General features: G+C 41.8%; 1 protein-coding gene across 7 annotated transcripts in view; it reads left to right on the forward strand.

The window, feature by feature from the left end:
* Positions 1-249: 249 nt before the first annotated feature.
* Positions 250-17,352, forward strand: part of hcfc1b (host cell factor C1b) — a 40,221-nt gene continuing 23,118 nt past the window's right edge. For 2 of the 7 annotated variants that reach the window (XR_009655548.1, XM_060932463.1), the window contains exons 1-12: positions 251-529; positions 2,664-2,869; positions 6,053-6,201; positions 6,301-6,461; positions 6,613-6,821; positions 7,113-7,197; positions 11,300-11,406; positions 11,508-11,687; positions 11,876-12,208; positions 12,595-12,746; positions 14,226-14,420; positions 16,367-16,591. Coding sequence is in view for 6 of the 7 variants with exons in the window: in XM_060932463.1 (XP_060788446.1) it covers positions 2,671-2,869; positions 6,053-6,201; positions 6,301-6,461; positions 6,613-6,821; positions 7,113-7,197; positions 11,300-11,406; positions 11,508-11,687; positions 11,876-12,208; positions 12,595-12,746; positions 14,226-14,420; positions 16,367-16,591 (1,995 nt within the window). In the remaining variant the exon portion in view is untranslated. The other 5 variants (XM_060932467.1, XM_060932468.1, XM_060932466.1 and 2 more) reach the window with 4 other exon arrangements.

Genomic DNA, 17,352 nt, shown 5'->3' on the forward strand with positions numbered 1-17,352 from the left:
CAGAAAACCTCACCATAACAGCAAGTACACGGATGGATGGATGGATGGATGGAGACAAATAAGCCCAAGTTTGATTCACATGTTTTAAAAGAACATTTTAATGGAGTTGTGATGTGAGTAAAAGGGAAAACAAATAAGGCAGAATGAGGTGTAGAGACAGGTGCCCCACTGCTCCTCATGTGGGAAACAAAACCGGATATTTGCACTCATTTGACGCGCTGCAGAGGCTCCACAGCTGGAGAAGAAAGAGCTCTGTCTGGGTTCGTTGAGTGAAATGTTTTGGCGGAGGGAAGCGGAGCGCCGCTCACCGTCCGAGCCGCTGCACTGCCGCCGCTCCTGAGACACGAGCAGCCACGGCGCTTATTTACTGAAGGGGCTTGTCAAGAAGATGGCGGCTTCCTGGGCGGCATGAAAGGATGTAGAGTTAGCAATATCTACAGAAAACAAACACACATTCGGGGTCGAATTCGTTTAACTGAGTCTCTCCCTCGATTTTTTCGGTTTTAAAATAACAACTCGGAAGTCTCGAGTAAGTATTTGTTCACGCTTCGAGATGAGCGAGCGTGAATACTTTTGCACCATTCTGATGACGGCTAACGGTACATCCGCCATTTTTCTTAAGGGAAGCTAGCTAGCGAGAAATGAGACAAACGAATATTTGAGGGAATCGCACACCTCTCTCTCTCTTTTTCTCTCCTCATGATGAATAAAAAACACTACAAATGAAGCATGTAATATGTAATATTTCTCTGTCGTGCCGAAAAACTTGTGCACAACCTTCTTTTTAAGCTCCTGTTAAAAAAGTGAAGCTAGTAGCTTAGCAGTCGGACTAGCCATAAAGCCTAGACTAAGTAAGCGATACCTCAGCTAGTCTGCTAACGTAACTCGTTAGCTAGCTTAGCCTTAAGTTAGCATTTGGTATGTTTGTCTATATATATGTATATTTTTTTTAACTCGCCGAGGTAGTATGGTTGATTACTTGTTTGAGAGATGTGTTATTTTTGCTGTGATTTTTTTTAATTTTTATTTTTAATCAATATGTTTGCACCTTAAAAGAAAAAGCGCTTAGCTTAGCATTTTGTGCTAACTGGAGGCGGAGGCGCAAACGCGATTATTTGGTTTTGTTGTATCAAGATGGCGGCTCCCATAGAAAAAGGCTGCAAGTGAACACGGGGACGGGGGAATATTATTAACATTGACATTTAAAAATAAAAATCCTGTTCAACAAATTCGACAATAAAGAAAGCAATGAAGATTTCTGGTGAAGTTCTGAATTAGGTTGTGCAAGTGCAGGAAAATGTTTGTAATTAAATACTTGGTAACTTTTAACCCGAAAATATGGATTTTTTTTTTTTTTGTTCACCGCCCATTTTTAATTCTAACGTTAGCTCAAGTATAAAGTCAGTTAATCTTTTTTATATTCTATTACTATTTTATATTGAATTATTTCAGAGTATATTTTTAAAAATATATAAATTGACGTGAACTAATTTTTGAAAGCGCTTCTATCTATTTTTATTCTTATCTTGATAGTGGTTAGCTCATTAGCTTAGCCATTTTAGCCAGTCGGCTAAGGAGCATTATTATTCCCATTAGCCACCGGGTTTTGCTAAGCAAAGCTACAAGATGGCGGCACCCGATGGGAATTTGCACGGCTTTTCTCTCTCTTTCAGATATCTTTAAACACACAAAATGGGAGCTTTATTTTTCGGATTATCAGCGGAATGCGAGTGGAAATGAATTTGCATGAGCTGCATTAGCATTTACGGAAATTAAAAAACAAACAAACACGGCTCTCAAATCATTTTTTGCTTCACCCGGCGGGCTTGTTTTATTTTGTCGCAGAGCGAATATGCCGCTAAAATGGCGGCTTCCATTACATCTTCAAGCTAAGCTAGCATATTAGCTGGCTACATTTTGTACCAGCAAAACTCCACTGTATGACAGAAAAACAAGTTTACAGCTCGACGTTGACTAATTCACAGGTTTTCTTTTCTCTAAATTAATTTTTGTTCAACGCTAAAATGGCGGATTGTGTGGATTTTTAGTTAAGCGAACAAGCCGTACCTAGCTCTATATATATTTGTGTGTGAGTGAGTGTGACGCGGCTAGCCTGAAGCTTTTATCAGTAGCTAGTATTATCATTTATTAGTTTTCAAGCTGGGCGGTAAACTTGGAATTGATTAGTTTGTTTATTTAAAAATATCTTGTATTCGATAACGCATTGCTGTCATGTTAGGGTTTATATAGATGTGCGTCCTATATATTGTGTTATTTTTACCGAGACCCTGGACATGCTAATCCAGCTGAAAGAATTAGCTCCTGCTTTGGTATTAGCTAGATATCTATTTATGTACACACACACACATGGATAAATATAAATGTATCCAAGTTAAGAGTTGGGATTAATTTTTAAAACTTGGAGAATTGTTTAGCGTGATGTGTTTTATGTGTGTCTTGGTGAAATTTATTTATTTTTTCTAACTCGACGCCTTTTTGGCGCTTGCTAGCTAGTTTGCTAGCTAGCTAGTTAGCTTGCTAGCAACAGACTTGGACTTAGCCGTGCCTTAATTTGTATTTATTTTCTTTCCTGTCTTTTTTTTTTCTTCATTTGCGAGTTTTGTTCAACGGCGTTTTGTTTTCTTGTTTAAAAAAAAAAAAAGGGGGAAAATGGCTTCTTCTGGTACCAACACCACATCGAGCGGTTCGGGCTCAGTGTTGCAGCCGAGGTGGAAGCGGGTGCTCGGATGGTCCGGGCCGGTGCCTCGGCCTCGTCACGGCCACCGCGCCGTCGCCATTAAAGAGCTGATGGTCGTCTTTGGCGGCGGCAATGAAGGAATCGTGGATGAACTTCACGTTTACAACACTGGTACTTTTTTTTATGACTTATGTATTCTACAACAAACTTTCAAAAGTGTGATTTGCATAAATAGATAGGTGGTACAAGTGCACGTTGACTAAAGCTAGCTTTGCTAACCTTTAACGCTAAATCAGGCTAGCAGCCGGCTAGACCAGAGCTAGTCTTCATAATAGTGTTACAGAAAACTCTATATATTTATACGTGTATCTTTTCCCTGCATATTTGTGTTGCTTTTTATATATAATTTTAAAAAAGTTAGCATTTTTAGTGCAGTGATTCCAGGTACGATTAAAATTATATTTAACATTTACATATTCATGCTCACTTTTTGCATGATTAAAAATTGCTACAGCTAGTGCTATAAAGCTAGTGAGTGTGTGTGAGCTAGCCATCACAAGCAGCCCTGCTACCGTGTGCACAACAGAGAATGGAGGGAAAAAAATGCAAACAGAAATGGCGGGATAATAGAGCATCTACGTCACTGCGCCATCAAGCCCCGCCCCCTGTATACCTCCTCACGTTTCTCTGTAAATATCCACAACAAACTGCATTAAGTTTAGTCACCAATACACACTTAATTGACGAGCTAATTGAAATAATTAATAGAACACCTTCATACATTAGAGTATAGTGCTTTGCAAAAGTCTTAGCCCCTCACTTATTTATTTGTTTTAAAAGTATAGACTGATTTATTTTTTTAATCATATGACTTGTGCATTATTTATCAGTATCTCTTATTGTCCATTCATGTGTTTTTGTATATTTAGCACTCAAGATTCTTTTGTTATGAGCGCTTTATTATAGTTTTGTTGTTTGGCATTTGTTTGAATTATCAGATAACGTTAGTTTTCCATCATGACCGTAGCCAGCTATGACGCCATCCAGGTCCGGACCTCGGTCATTTTTTAAGAGCTGAAAATACATTTGTATGCCAAATATTCGACTGGATAAAGAATAACATTAAAACGTCTCCGTAAAAAGTGCATTGTTAATTATGTTAAACGTCGATTCTGTGTCTGTTTTGTGCGTGCGGCTCTGAGACCAAGAACACACAAACGAATGAGCGCGAGACTCGGGGGAGGAACGCAGTGCAGTAGACACGTTTTTTTCATGGTAACCATCAGCGCACTTTCATGAAGCTGTTAAATTTATATTTTCAAAGCAGCGCCGTTTTGTCCTCATTGCTTGGGCCAGATCAACCCATTAAACAAGCTTAAATTATTCTTACTCTTGCTACGTACATGATTTTTTTTTTTTTTTTTCCCAAAAGTTGATGATATTCAGTTCAAACACCATTAAAAGTAATTTCAGAAATGGATCTCTTGTGTGATGTATAATTCACCGCCTTGTTTAAATGTGTCAATTTTTCGGCACGCGCTTTGCGGGTGCATCACAGACCTCAGTGATTTTAAAATACTGGATATGGCTCTGTTTTCCAGCACACAATTAAATGTTACAGAAAAATGCTGGTATGTTAGTCAGTGTTTCCCCTAAATTTACTTGCAGGTTTTTGAAATTATTATTTTGTTTTTGTTTGTTTTTTTGGGGGGGGGTTGCTGGATGAGGATGATCACCTTCAGGGCCCCTCCCCACGGCTCCTATTACAGAGCATTTGGACCTGAACAAACAGTTAAAGGGGTCATATTTAAGTCATGTTTATTTTAGAATAATAATTAGAGTAATTTTTACCACAGAACTGCATTTCTGGTGTTCCCCACCACCCCACCCAAATATAGTGGTAGGGGAAACACTGTTAGTAAAGAGAGCAAGATATTATGTAAGAGACCACGTTTTAGACAAAAAAAAAAAAATCAAGAAGGCTGCTGGGTTTTGCTGGAAAAATAAGAAGCACATGTGACAGTCAGTCTCCAGACGAAATGTGTCTCAGTGAAACTTGCAAGCCAGTTCACTTTTTTAAATGTAAAAATTATTTCATTATTTTTGCTCGGCAGCGTTTCTTTGCAAAAGTCTTAAGCACGTGTACGGTACTGTATATTCTATACGTTTTCACGTTTTATACGGCTGCGTGCGAAAGGAAGTTTGTTTATAGCAAGAAGTTTAGTGTTTCGGTGATGAATAATCGAAAATAGTATTATAGATACTCTCTAAAAATGCATGTGCATCAGTGTGTCTTGTATGAATGAGAGAGAGATGGTTAAGAGGGGAAAATGCAACCAGGAATTAACTTTACAAAAATGTATTAAATTAAGATTCAGTAATGCACAATTTTGTTAATGAATTTAATTAACTAAAGCAGCACCTTCGTGAGTTATAGAATGTATATTTCTGTATTTATAACCTATAGATACAGATGTTACCTAAGTGAAACTTAACCAAATCATTCTTTTAGAGGTTTGCATTTGTCTTTCTGAAAATCCTCCAACATGTTGGCCTCAATCTTGTTAAAAATAAAGATGGTCTTGAAGAGAAACACCCCCATATGACTGTGGTTCTCGAAATGAGGCCTGGGGATCCCTCAGGTCCATGAATTAGATACTTGCTGTGGTGGAAATCACAACCCGTCATTATCAAAGTTCTGTTTTTTTGTTTCGCTTTTCCTTATTTGACTGGTCTCTTGAATCGAATGGATTTAATCCAAAACTCAACAAGCCTACGTAGAGATAATATAAACCTGGACATGATCTGTTCTGTTGATGTCAAGTTCAGGAATAACTGCCAGAACACCTGCCATAATTTTTAAAATGAAAGATGGAGTTTCAGTTACATCAAGAAGCATTTTAGTCGGTTAGGTTTCACAGATGTTCCTTCAGTAATGAATAAGCCATAATGATATCACTTCAGATGTTTGCCTCTGCTTTTCTGAATGTTTGTTTTTGTTTGTTTTAAAATAAGCTGTGTACTCGGCATTTATTTGTCATTTGCCTTATTGCAGTAGTGTTGATAATTCAGATTTATTTTTATTTTTTTAAGTAGAAAGCATAATGCAAAAGTAGACGTAGCAAGTACCTGATGCCGTATTCACGTCTTCACACTTGGTTTCATTGCATGAAACGGCAGCGTTATAGCTAGAAAGATTTCTTATAACTGTTCGTCATGGAAAGCTCACATTCGCCTCAACTGTAAATGTTTCCCTGATTTTGAGCTGCTATGGCAGCTTTCTAATATGATTGCTGCTAATCATAATAATGATTTGTTAAACGTCCTGTTTGTCATGGTATTGTTCCTGTGCAGCGACTAATCAGTGGTTTATCCCGGCTGTCCGGGGCGATGTGCCACCCGGCTGTGCTGCGTATGGGTTTGTGTGTGACGGCACCCGGCTTTTGGTTTTCGGAGGAATGGTTGAATATGGAAAATACAGCAATGATCTCTATGAGCTTCAGGTTGGTTTGTCATACATTAAGTCAATTTTAAAATGCCAGAATTTTGGTTTTGGAGATGCTTATTCGAACCATTATTCTGTGGGGTGTTTTTCCGTACAGGCCAGTAGATGGGAGTGGAAACGGCTGAAGCCTAAAGCTCCAAAGAACGGCCCGCCTCCTTGTCCACGCCTGGGTCACAGCTTCTCCCTCGTCGGGAATAAGTGCTACCTATTCGGCGGACTTGCCAATGACAGCGAAGATCCCAAAAACAATATTCCAAGGTCAGCAACTATATAGAATTGTAACAAGTTGTCACATCGTGCAAGCTGGAGCACAACTTTTCACGTTTTTCAAGCAGCGCAGTTGGATTGATCAGGCTGTATTTTCTTTGCCAGAACCATTAACTCCAGTGTTTTTCTTCCCCGTATACAGATACCTGAATGACCTGTACACACTCGAGCTGCGTCCAGGCTCTAACGTGGCAGGCTGGGACATCCCCATCACATATGGCGTGCTTCCTCCTCCTCGCGAGAGTCACACAGCTGTAGTCTACACAGAGAAAACCTCAAAGAAGTCTCGCCTTGTTATCTACGGAGGCATGAGCGGCTGCCGCCTCGGAGACCTCTGGACATTAGATATAGGTAAGAGGAAGATTAAAGAAAGGTTTCAATTGATTTTTTTTTTAAATTATCATTATTATTATTAAGAGCTTTGTGATTCTGAATGTTAGGAAACATCCATTGGGTTCAGTTCGGTAGTTTATTTTGTATTACACAATATCGACAGTCATAAATCTTTAACTTTAATTACAATTTAAACAAACTGCTCATCCTTTAATCGACTGTTAAGCTCAGCAGGACGTGACGTACAGCTCTAGGTCTCCTTTTGGTGCTAAAAAGTTTTGTTTCATAAACAATTATTGCGTCCTACAGACACGCTTACTTGGAACAAGCCGGCGATCAGTGGCACTGCTCCGCTCCCTCGCAGTCTTCACTCTGCCACCACCATAACCAACAAGTGAGTTTTTACCTCGGGTCAAATTTATAAATCTCATCTTGATTTTACTGTACGTTGTGCTGTAATGTAAATCATGTAGGTGGTTGTATCTCTTACTTAATAACGAACAGTAGCGGTGGCTTAGATGCAAGGGTCCAGCTACTGATGAGGTTGAGAGTTTTAATCCCAGGAATTCTCCACCATTGGGCCTTTTAAACGAAGCCCTTAATTATTATCTACTCAGAGATGGGGCTGGGTATTGGCACAGATGCTCCGATTTGATTTACAAGCAAATGATTTTATCGATTCTATAGACCCTTTTCACTCACGTGACCTTCGTAAACGCGACCGCCATTTTGGACATGAAGAAATAACGGTTTATGGCACAGACCCTTTCGGTTCTCGCTCATCTAGCTGCTACAATGACTGCTTAAGGCCTCTGCATGCCCTTGCGACAAGGCTTTTGCAGATAGCTTTTCGCAGACAGTTGTAATTTATCGTTGAGCGGGGAGTAATAGGCGTGCGCGATGTTATTCACTGCCACAACGCAAGGGGGCACGAAGTCGCGAAATCGCTAGGAGTAGTTGGTGGGTGTGGTTAGTGGAGTGTTTATCCTCCGGTTACTTATAATGACTAGAACTGGAGTCGTATAGATGTCCGTACTTCCTCGATCAACCGCTCTTCGTGCTGCTCCATCTTCGCTCGTGTTTTTAAAAATGGCGGTCGTGAAAACAAACCAAACCGGGAAAGTAGGGAAGCGGAAGTGCGTGTACAGCGGATGTAGATTGGACCAATCAGAGCCCTCTTGTCTGCGAGGCTTCTGCGGTGGTCACAATTTTTGGGAGGTGCGCGCAGAGCGTCTGCGAAGGTGGGTGGGTGGGGGCTGCGCAGACACTGTCTGCGACGCTATCTGCGAGGACTGGGTTGTTAGCATAAATTGGCCTTTAGACTGCAACAATAATGCCTAACACACATTTAAGTATCCGTCGTAAAGACGTGAAACTCGTCGAGTGACGAGTGTGTTCATTGATAAGCTAACACAATCTAAAAGTAGACATACCATCACACTGCCCTGGCGCTGTGTACAGTTTACCTTCTATGGTTTGTGCACTCACTATTTGCCATTTACTTTCTCCAACCCAGTGTTCGAACTATGCCGATATTTTCGGGGGGAGGGTCCCTTTTTTCCCTGGGGGGGGGTGCTTGCGCTTGTCTCAGAGCGCGGATCTGCAAACACATGAGAAGCCTCTCTTACGCGCATATCACGCGGACTCCACACACGCATCGCGTCTGAAGTCATAACTCATCAGGGGAAATCGTGTCCGCATTGGCATGTTCAAAAAAACAACCTCGCGTCAACAATGATACCACGTGCAAGAAAAAAAAAAACAGGCTACTCAACACATCTGATCCACAGCAGCACCAAAGCATCACTGGAAATCATGTCAGCAACCAATCTTCCATTTCAACACGCGTCAACAAACAAATGGCACCACAGACATGAACGAATCGGTCAGGCTACCGATTCCAAACCCACAGCAGACCAATAATTAAATGCATCTTGCCTTAAAGCAGAATCGACCACTAAGGAAGTCTGTTGGCACACTTCCTTTCTACTAGTTTGTGTCCCCAACCTGGCAGCAGCAGTCGTTGTCATATCGGTTTATTTTATCTTTGATATAAACACGACACTTCGGATATGCAAATGCTTCCCGTTACACACGATTGCTATGTCAATAAACATCATTTTGCCAATATTTTAGAGACCATCCATCTTCTCCGTCGGTCAGCATCTGTCGGGATCCGATAAAATGATGTGTCTTGCCTTGTGTGTTGATGGTCACTACATCCAGGTGCACAACAATATAATGGCATGATGGAAGTCTTGCTGAAAGTAAAAACTTTCTTTGATGGCTATATTCCTTTCGATGCTTCGCCGTCGTTCCTCGTTGTTGGCTGTGGTAGACTACTGGTAGTTCATGTCCAAAATGGCGGCCGCGTTTGTCGTGACGTCACGTGGGAAGGGTCTATAGGAACGAGAGATGAAATGCTGTAATAGAAGACGCTAACTAAGAGACCGACGTCTCAAGTATGTGTTGCGTAGGGACTAGTAATTGGCTTTAATGCTAAGCCGAGCCCTTCTGTTTAATTCTCTGGCGATGTTTGTTTGATCATGACAGAAACGAACCTGGAAAACCATTCATCCAAAAAAAAAGCATATTAGCCTAGAAGATCGATATTGAAGAAATGATACTTTTCATGGGTTTATACTCAGGGATTGTCTTGAGTCTCATTGTTCTATAACATGGCTGGGATTTTGGGCCATTGTTAAAAAAATGTTCTGTTTCCGGTCCACCGGCCGGGTGAGTGCCGTTTGTACGGTTGAAAAATTTTTTTTAACGCCGTTTTTTCGACATTTTTTTTGAGTTCGTAAATCTAAAATCGAACTTGACATTTATGCATTCCCAGGGCTTTCCACTAAAGCTCATACTAGCCAGCCGGGGGGAGTAAACACAAACTCCTGTGCATGCAGTTCCCAGGATTAAATGTATTTTCCACAGACCATTTATTTATTCACTTTACTCAAATACAAAGTAAAATGGCAGTAAATCTTCTTTCTTTTCTTGCGTATTGCGTCATGAGGCGTTCCTGGCTTGTAAATCTCTTATTTTCGGTGCATGACACATTCACGCAGCTGAGCATGCTATGAATTAACAACGACAACGGTCTGCAGTGGTGGCTACACAATTACACACTCAGCCAACATTTCTCCATTTGTGTAGGAAAATACACTCCAACCACTCAAGTTTGGCTTCATTTACAACCAACGGTGTCTTTTGATGCCAGCACGTAATTGAACGAGAGAAGACTGGTTTACCGGAGACAAAATAAGCGTCATCTCTGCTTCTGTTCCCTCCGACACACTACTGCCTCCGCCGAGTCCGCGCGCACTCTGAACTGAATCAGCTCTGCGCATGCGCCATGCGGCACAAAAAAATTAGTCTGGCTAACGCGACTTCAAAGCTCTGCGAGCATTTGGTCTGGCAAAGATATTAAGCCCAACCGTTTCCCAAAGGCGTGGTTGACCCGCCTCCCTGAAATGCCTCAGTTTGCTACTGGTTGAAGCCAGAAAAAGCTGTGACGAAGCTTAAACCAATCGCATCACTCTTTCCTCTGACGTATGTAACGCGACGGAAACTGCTTGAGTAACAGGAAGAAGATAAATACCTCCAGGGCTGCTCTTTGCTCCATTTTCAATGAGAACTTCCCCTTGAATGCTTTCAATACAGCATCTACCGCTGTGTCAAAGGCTTGCCGCTGCTCCATGTTCGTAATGTTTCTAGTGAATGAAGCGCTTCCGGCATAGATTCTGTGAACAATCTATAGCTTCCGGTCGCAGTTCTTCTACGTCACTGCCTTGAACACGCCTCTACCCAGGGCCGTTGGAGATGCTCAAAGTTGATTGGCTCCCGATTTTTCGGGAGCTTGGAAGAGCTGGAGATAGCTTGCCTTGCCAGACTAAGCTCGCAACAGGCCCTCGTGTTGCGTCACACTTAGGATGGGCGGGCCCAGGCTACAAAAAAATGGCAGCCACCATGAAGGAAGGAGATCCGGAGTTTTCAAACATTTGCTTAAGTGTGAAATCGCAAAATGGTATTCTAGCGAACAACAAAATAGTAAAGATTCGAAAAACAAATCATTCCGTGATCATTTTAATAGTGTAATTTCATCCGAACTAGGCCTAACGGTCGATTTAGAACTACAAAAAGTCCGTGTGTCGGACATTTTAAGTACCTTTTGTAAAAGTTTTGCAAATGTTGCAGTCAGCATTTAGAATGCTAACAAAGTTTTTGTACAAGTTTCAGTTGATTAAACTGTCATTTTATTAAATGTGTCTGCTTTTGTAATAAAAAAGTACTGAAAGAAAAAGCAAACACAGCATTTTGATTTCTTATCCATCCATATAGTATAAAAAAAAAAAATCCCTCCCTCCCGACTGAATTTTTTTGCTCACCCGGTGGACAGGAAATGGATTTTTTTTTTAAAGGATGGCCTTGTGATAATGCGTGCATCATGAGTTCGTCTGACTTATAAAACTTGTCCTGTCACCATCTCTCTTGAGGATGTATGTGTTCGGCGGGTGGGTGCCCTTAGTGATGGATGATGTGAAAGTGGCTACACATGAAAAGGAATGGAAGTGTACAAACACACTGGCATGCCTAAATCTGGGTAAGATTTAATAATGGAGGTTAATTATAGCGTAACGGCTGAAGCATCCTTTACCTGTATTAGGAAAATGGATAAATGAAATGATTTGCTTTCTCTCTCAGACACAATGTCATGGGAGACTATTTTAATGGACACTCTGGAAGACAACATCCCAAGAGCCAGGGCAGGGCACTGCTCCGTAGCTATCAACTCCCGACTGTATGTTTGGAGTGGCAGAGACGGATACCGCAAAGCCTGGAATAACCAAGTGTGCTGCAAAGACCTCTGGTATTTAGAGACAGGTGAGGGTTTTTTTTTTTGTTGTTTTTTTTTAAGTCTTATTAATACCCAACTGAAATATTAAAGTAGATATGTGGAGTAGAAATAGATTTTGCATATCTTGTAATCCCTTTGTCATAGTTAACGATATTAAAAACAAAATTGTGGAAATAAACTTGTGCTCGTGTAAACGCTTGCACGTTTTCTACAGACCGTCCTCTGGCACCGTCTCGTGTGCAGCTGGTTCGTGCCAATACAAGTTCTCTGGAGGTGAGCTGGGGCGCTGTACCTACTGCCGACGCCTACCTGCTGCAGCTGCAGAAATACGAAATTCCAGCAGCAACAGCAGCCTCTTCCCCCAGCGTCACTCCCACTTCCTCGCTGCCCTCCAACTCGCCCAAGAGCCCGGCCCCGGCCGCCGCGGCCCCTGCCTCTCAGAGCGTGCCCGTCACAGGGGTCACCCTCATACCCCAGGTGCCCTCACCGACCATGTCCATGCCTGGGAGCCCGCTCGCTGCAGCCTCACCACGTGGTCCAGGTAAAAGTGGGTAGCATCAGAGGTATCATTTATAAAGCCGTTATTGTACAAAGAGTAACAAAACGTTAAGTGACGTTCTAATATGGTGGGAAATCCATTCATTTAAAGCCTCCAGACAATGAAGCTCCATTAGCTGAGTTTCTCTGTGTAAATTATTTAGAATGTAAACTAGACCTTGCTACAAATTTAACATGAACAAATCTGGTTAAAAATTGAAGCTGGTTGACTTCAGAAAATGTATCATGTTGGAGAAAAGCTCTTGCAGACTCCTTGGTGGATGTTTACTGGATTGAGACGTCAGTTTTAATATTTTTGAAACACTAAATGTTGCTCATGTCGTGATATTGACTTTTTTTTTTTCTCCTGCGTCTTGAATTTCTGTGCTTTTGCAGCCATTTTGAAAGTAGCAGCACCTCAGTCCGCTGCTGGGACGTCTATCGTCACTGTGCGTCAGGCCAATCAAGTGGGAAAATCTCCAGTTACAGTTGCATCGCTTCCTGCTGGAGTGCGTATGGTCGTTCCTGCACAGAGCGCACAAGGAACAGTAAGTTGTTCTTTCTATTTCCGAGCAGCTTGCTTTTAGTCCAAGTTAACATTTGTATCCATAGCACTGCTTTAGTTTTACTGTGTGTTTTTTAAATTTTTTTTTGGAAGCCTTAAAGTGCTGATGACACGTTTTTGACATCTTTGGCGATGTTTTATAACATAAAAAGTAATTCCCGATGATCCATATATTAATTCACGAAGGTGCCTATTTTACAAGTTATGATAAAAAACGCGGCTATCTGGGCAAATTTGACGGGGCTGCAGCACCCAGGAGACGAAGGAGGAGGAGGTGCTATATGACGTCAGCGAAAGAACCTTCCTCCTAACTTGCCAGTTTGTTGTTGATGCGGCAGGTGTTCAGTTTATCATTATTAGTATTTTTATTAGACATTATTATACATATAGTTATTATGCCTTCGCGTTGTGTTGCCGGCTTTTGCTCCAAAACCCACAAGGATGGGGTAAGTTTATTCAAGTTTCCCAGAGATCCCGAGCTGCATGCGAAGTGGGTAAAGCAAGTCAGGCGCACTCGTGACAAGTGGGAGCCCTCACCAACATCCGTCCTGTGCTCTGAACACTTCGATTTGGGTTTTTTTGACACCCTTCCCAGCTTAAAAGAACCTCTTGGGTGTTCAGTTCAGCACAAACGTGTGTTACTACCATCAGCAATGCCTACACAGTGTTGCCAGATTGGGAGGAATCCCGCCCAGTTGAGCGGTTTCAAGTGCATTTTGGTGGGTTTTGAACATATTTTGGGCTGGAAAACGTCAGCAGTATCTGTTGCCAGATACTGCTGAAGTTTTCCAGCCCAAAATATGTTCAAAACCCACCAAAATGCATTTGAAACCGCTCAACTGGGCGGGATTCCTCCCAATCTGGCAACACTGCCAGTATTCCGGAGGGGGTCTACTAGTAGCTATGCCGGATCCAAAGACAGTCCTCCTGTCAGAACATGTGTTGTGAAACGACATAAGATAAAGGTACGTAGAGCTGTAGATTCTACATGATAATCATAAATGTAATCATAAAGTCGGCGTGATATCAGTCATGTATTTGCTTGTGAAAGCTTGCGGCTTTCATGTAACTGCCGCCTAGCAACGAGAGGCAAAGGGTAAAGAGGGTAGGCTATCATAGATTCTATTCGGAAGAGATCAACACAATTCTAGACTCCCAGAAGAGGAAGAGCTAGCACTAGAGAGTTCACCGGCGTTTTCATGCGCCATTTCCATTGAGTAGAACAGCCAGTGAACCGCAGCGTGTTCTTCCGCTGATGTCACAACATGGCCGCGAGCCACGGACCCAGTTTTCTTGCGCTGTGCAATTAAAAGTTGGATATTCGCGTAACAACAGCTTCTTTTCACGTAATTATAACAGAAATCTAACATGTTTGCCATGTTGTATCGTTTATTTAAGAAATTACATAGAGTCATGTTCGTGTCATCAGCATCTTAAAGATGATTTTCCTCATGTTTTCTAGCCGATTGGGAGCAGCCCTCAGATGAGTGGCATGGCCGCTCTGGCTGCAGCTGCAGCTGCCACACAGAAAATCCCACCATCATCAACAGCCACGGTGCTGAACGTTCCAGCAGGAGCCACCATTGTGAAAACTGTTGCCGTCACTCCAGGCTCTGCAGCTCTTCCTGCTACAGTGAAAGTAGCATCACCAGTGACTGTGAGTACAATTTTAGAGCTTTAAGTGGGCTGAGAATTTTTAATTTGACCAGCTGTGGTGAGATTAGTGACCAAATAAAATCTGCTATTCATAGTGTCTGTTGTATAACTTTTTTTTTTTTTAAATATAAATCCTGTCACTCTGTAGCAACAATGAGAGAAATATTAATCTGTTGCAAAACTTCAGTCTGGTTTTGTATGCTCTGGACTTGGATTATTTAACAAAAATGTATACGCTAGCTAGGTGGCAGTATAGACAACCTGTAAAATTGAGGAATGCTGGAATCGGAGTACGCTAATTCAGTCGGGTTATGAACATTGGGATCGCTGAACAGGCCTTGTAGTCTAACATAATTGAAGAACGTCTGGGACGACCCCATGACACGCCGATGAAAATCCCGGAATGTAAATAAAAAAAAAAAGTATATATTTTCTCACCGAGCTTTACAACTTCTTTTACAAAGTGTTTCTTGATAGCCATGATTGATTTCGTGACCCTTCTCCTCAGCAACACGCAAGGACATGAACGATGACTGGTCAGGGTTGAACATGTAGTGTTGCCAGTCTCCTGACCAAGACACTGCAAGAATTTATATCACTATGATCGCCTAATCTGACATGGTGACCATTATGAAAAACAAAAATCTTGTAAAGTCTGATCCCGGCATAATACGTCCATGTTTCAGGTCTAGTAAGGCTTTTAAAATGGTTGCGTTAATCAGGGTGTCCGCGGATCCTGAAAAAGTCTGATATACAGTATATGGCGTTTAAGGCCTTAAATAGCCTTATATTTTGCTAATGTTTCGAAGTGTGGCATTAATTTTCATATGGGTGGCATTAAATTTCATCGGTGCACAAAAATATGTTTGTAAATTTTTTTTTTTTTCTTTCCCTTGCTAACGTTGTTCAAACAGCGCACGTCAATGTGTAACAAGAAGATGGCAAAAAGACCGCTCTGTACCTAAAAGTACAGGCGTCACACAACACTTAGGGGGCAGCGTTTTCCTTTTAGTGTTGTGGGAAAAAACGAAGAAGTGGTTTCTTTAGCGTGGCAAACATGTAGGATGGGGAAGTGTAAGTTTAGGGACAAGTGGCTTGAGGACCAGAAATATAGCGGTTGGTTGTCAAAAGCAACGTCTGAAAATGAAGCTTGGTGTAAACTCTGCAAGAAAGACATAAAGTTGGGAACAATAGGCCTTGACGCTCACATGAAAGGGGAAAAGCATAAACGCTTTGCTGCCAGTCAGGTAACAACAGTTCCCATGCAGATGTTTGCAGCACCGGTTGCAAACGTTAGCGCAAAGCCCACTTTCCCTTCGGTGCCTACTTCTCCCAGCACAAGTGCCTTCGGTGCTTTCGCCTCGACCGCTACACTTAAGGCTGAAATACTGTGGGTTCTGCAAACGATTGACCGACACCACTCCTACAATTCGAACGAAGACGTGGGCACCGTCTTCAGGGCAATGTTCCCTGATTCTGAATATGCAAAATCGTTTACTTGTGGGAAAGACAAGATTCTGTTCGTAAACTGGAGATGCACTGATTAAAATATAAATATATTTTGACCATAATAGCCTAGAGTCTGATTTTTTTTTTTTAATATTTTTTCCCCACGGTAGTGGTCTTATTTTTTTTATTCTCACAGGTCTTAAAATGGCCTTAAAAAGTATTATTTTTGGTTATCAGAAATGTGCAGATACCCTGGTTAATAGGCTAAGACAAAATCTGAACAGGACCTAAGCCTTTCAGATGCCAGAGAAGTGATGGTTCATCGTTCACAGTGCATTGTTGGAGAGAATCTCAGAAATTAACAATTTACCCCAAATAGTCTTTGATAAGATTCAGAGCATGTTTTTTCTTTTAAGGGAGCAGTTTCATCTGCCTATCTGCTTCTGTCCTCATGTATACTGAAATCTCGGGGGGGTTGTCTGTCTTTTCTCCATCAAGGTGAGCAACCCAGCTACCCGCATGCTAAAGACAGCTGCAGCTCAAGCTGGAACTTCGACCATCACGACCCCCAATACGCCAACACGCCCCATTATCACTGTGCACAAATCGGGCACAGTGACTGTAGCTCAGCAGGCACAGGTGGTCACCACTGTGGTGGGAGGAGTCACTAAAACCATCACACTCGTCAAGAGCCCGCTCACTGTGGGCAGCGGTGGCACTCTGGTGAGGATTGAGATGGTTTCGTTTGTGTGTTGTCTTGATTTTGTTAGAAAATGTCAGTGTTTACTTGGTATTGAACCTACAACCCCGATTCCAAGAAAGTTGGGACAAAGTACAAATTGTAAATAAAAATGGAATGCAATAATTTACAAATCTCAACAACTGATATTGTATTCACAATAGAACATAGACAACATATCAGATGTCGAAAGTGAGACATTTTGAAATTTCATGCCAAATATTGGCTCACTTGAAATTTCATGACAGCAACACATCTCAAAGTTGGGACGGGGCAATAAGAGGCTGGAAAAGTTAAAGGTACAAAAAAGGAACAGCTGGAGGACCAAATTGCAACTCATTAGGTCAATTGGCAATAGGTCATTAACATGACTGGGTATAAAAAGAGCATCTTGGAGTGGCAGCGGCTCTCAGAAGTAAAGATGGGAAGAGGATCACCGATCCCCCTAATTCTGCGCCGACAAATAGTGGAGCAATATCAGAAAGGAGTTCGACAGTGTAAAATTGCAAAGAGTTTGAACATATCATCATCTACAGTGCATAATATCAAAAGATTCAGAGAATCTGGAAGAATCTCTGTGCGTAAGGGTCAAGGCCGGAAAACCATACTGGGTGCCCGTGATCTTCGGGCCCTTAGACGGCACTGCATCACATACAGGCATGCTTCTGTATTGGAAATCACAAAATGGGCTCAGGAATATTTCCAGAGAACATTATCTGTGAACACAATTCACCGTGCCATCCGC

The sequence above is a fragment of the Neoarius graeffei genome, chromosome 10 (assembly GCF_027579695.1).
Source record: "Neoarius graeffei isolate fNeoGra1 chromosome 10, fNeoGra1.pri, whole genome shotgun sequence".
In the NCBI taxonomy this organism is placed as follows: domain Eukaryota; kingdom Metazoa; phylum Chordata; class Actinopteri; order Siluriformes; family Ariidae; genus Neoarius; species Neoarius graeffei.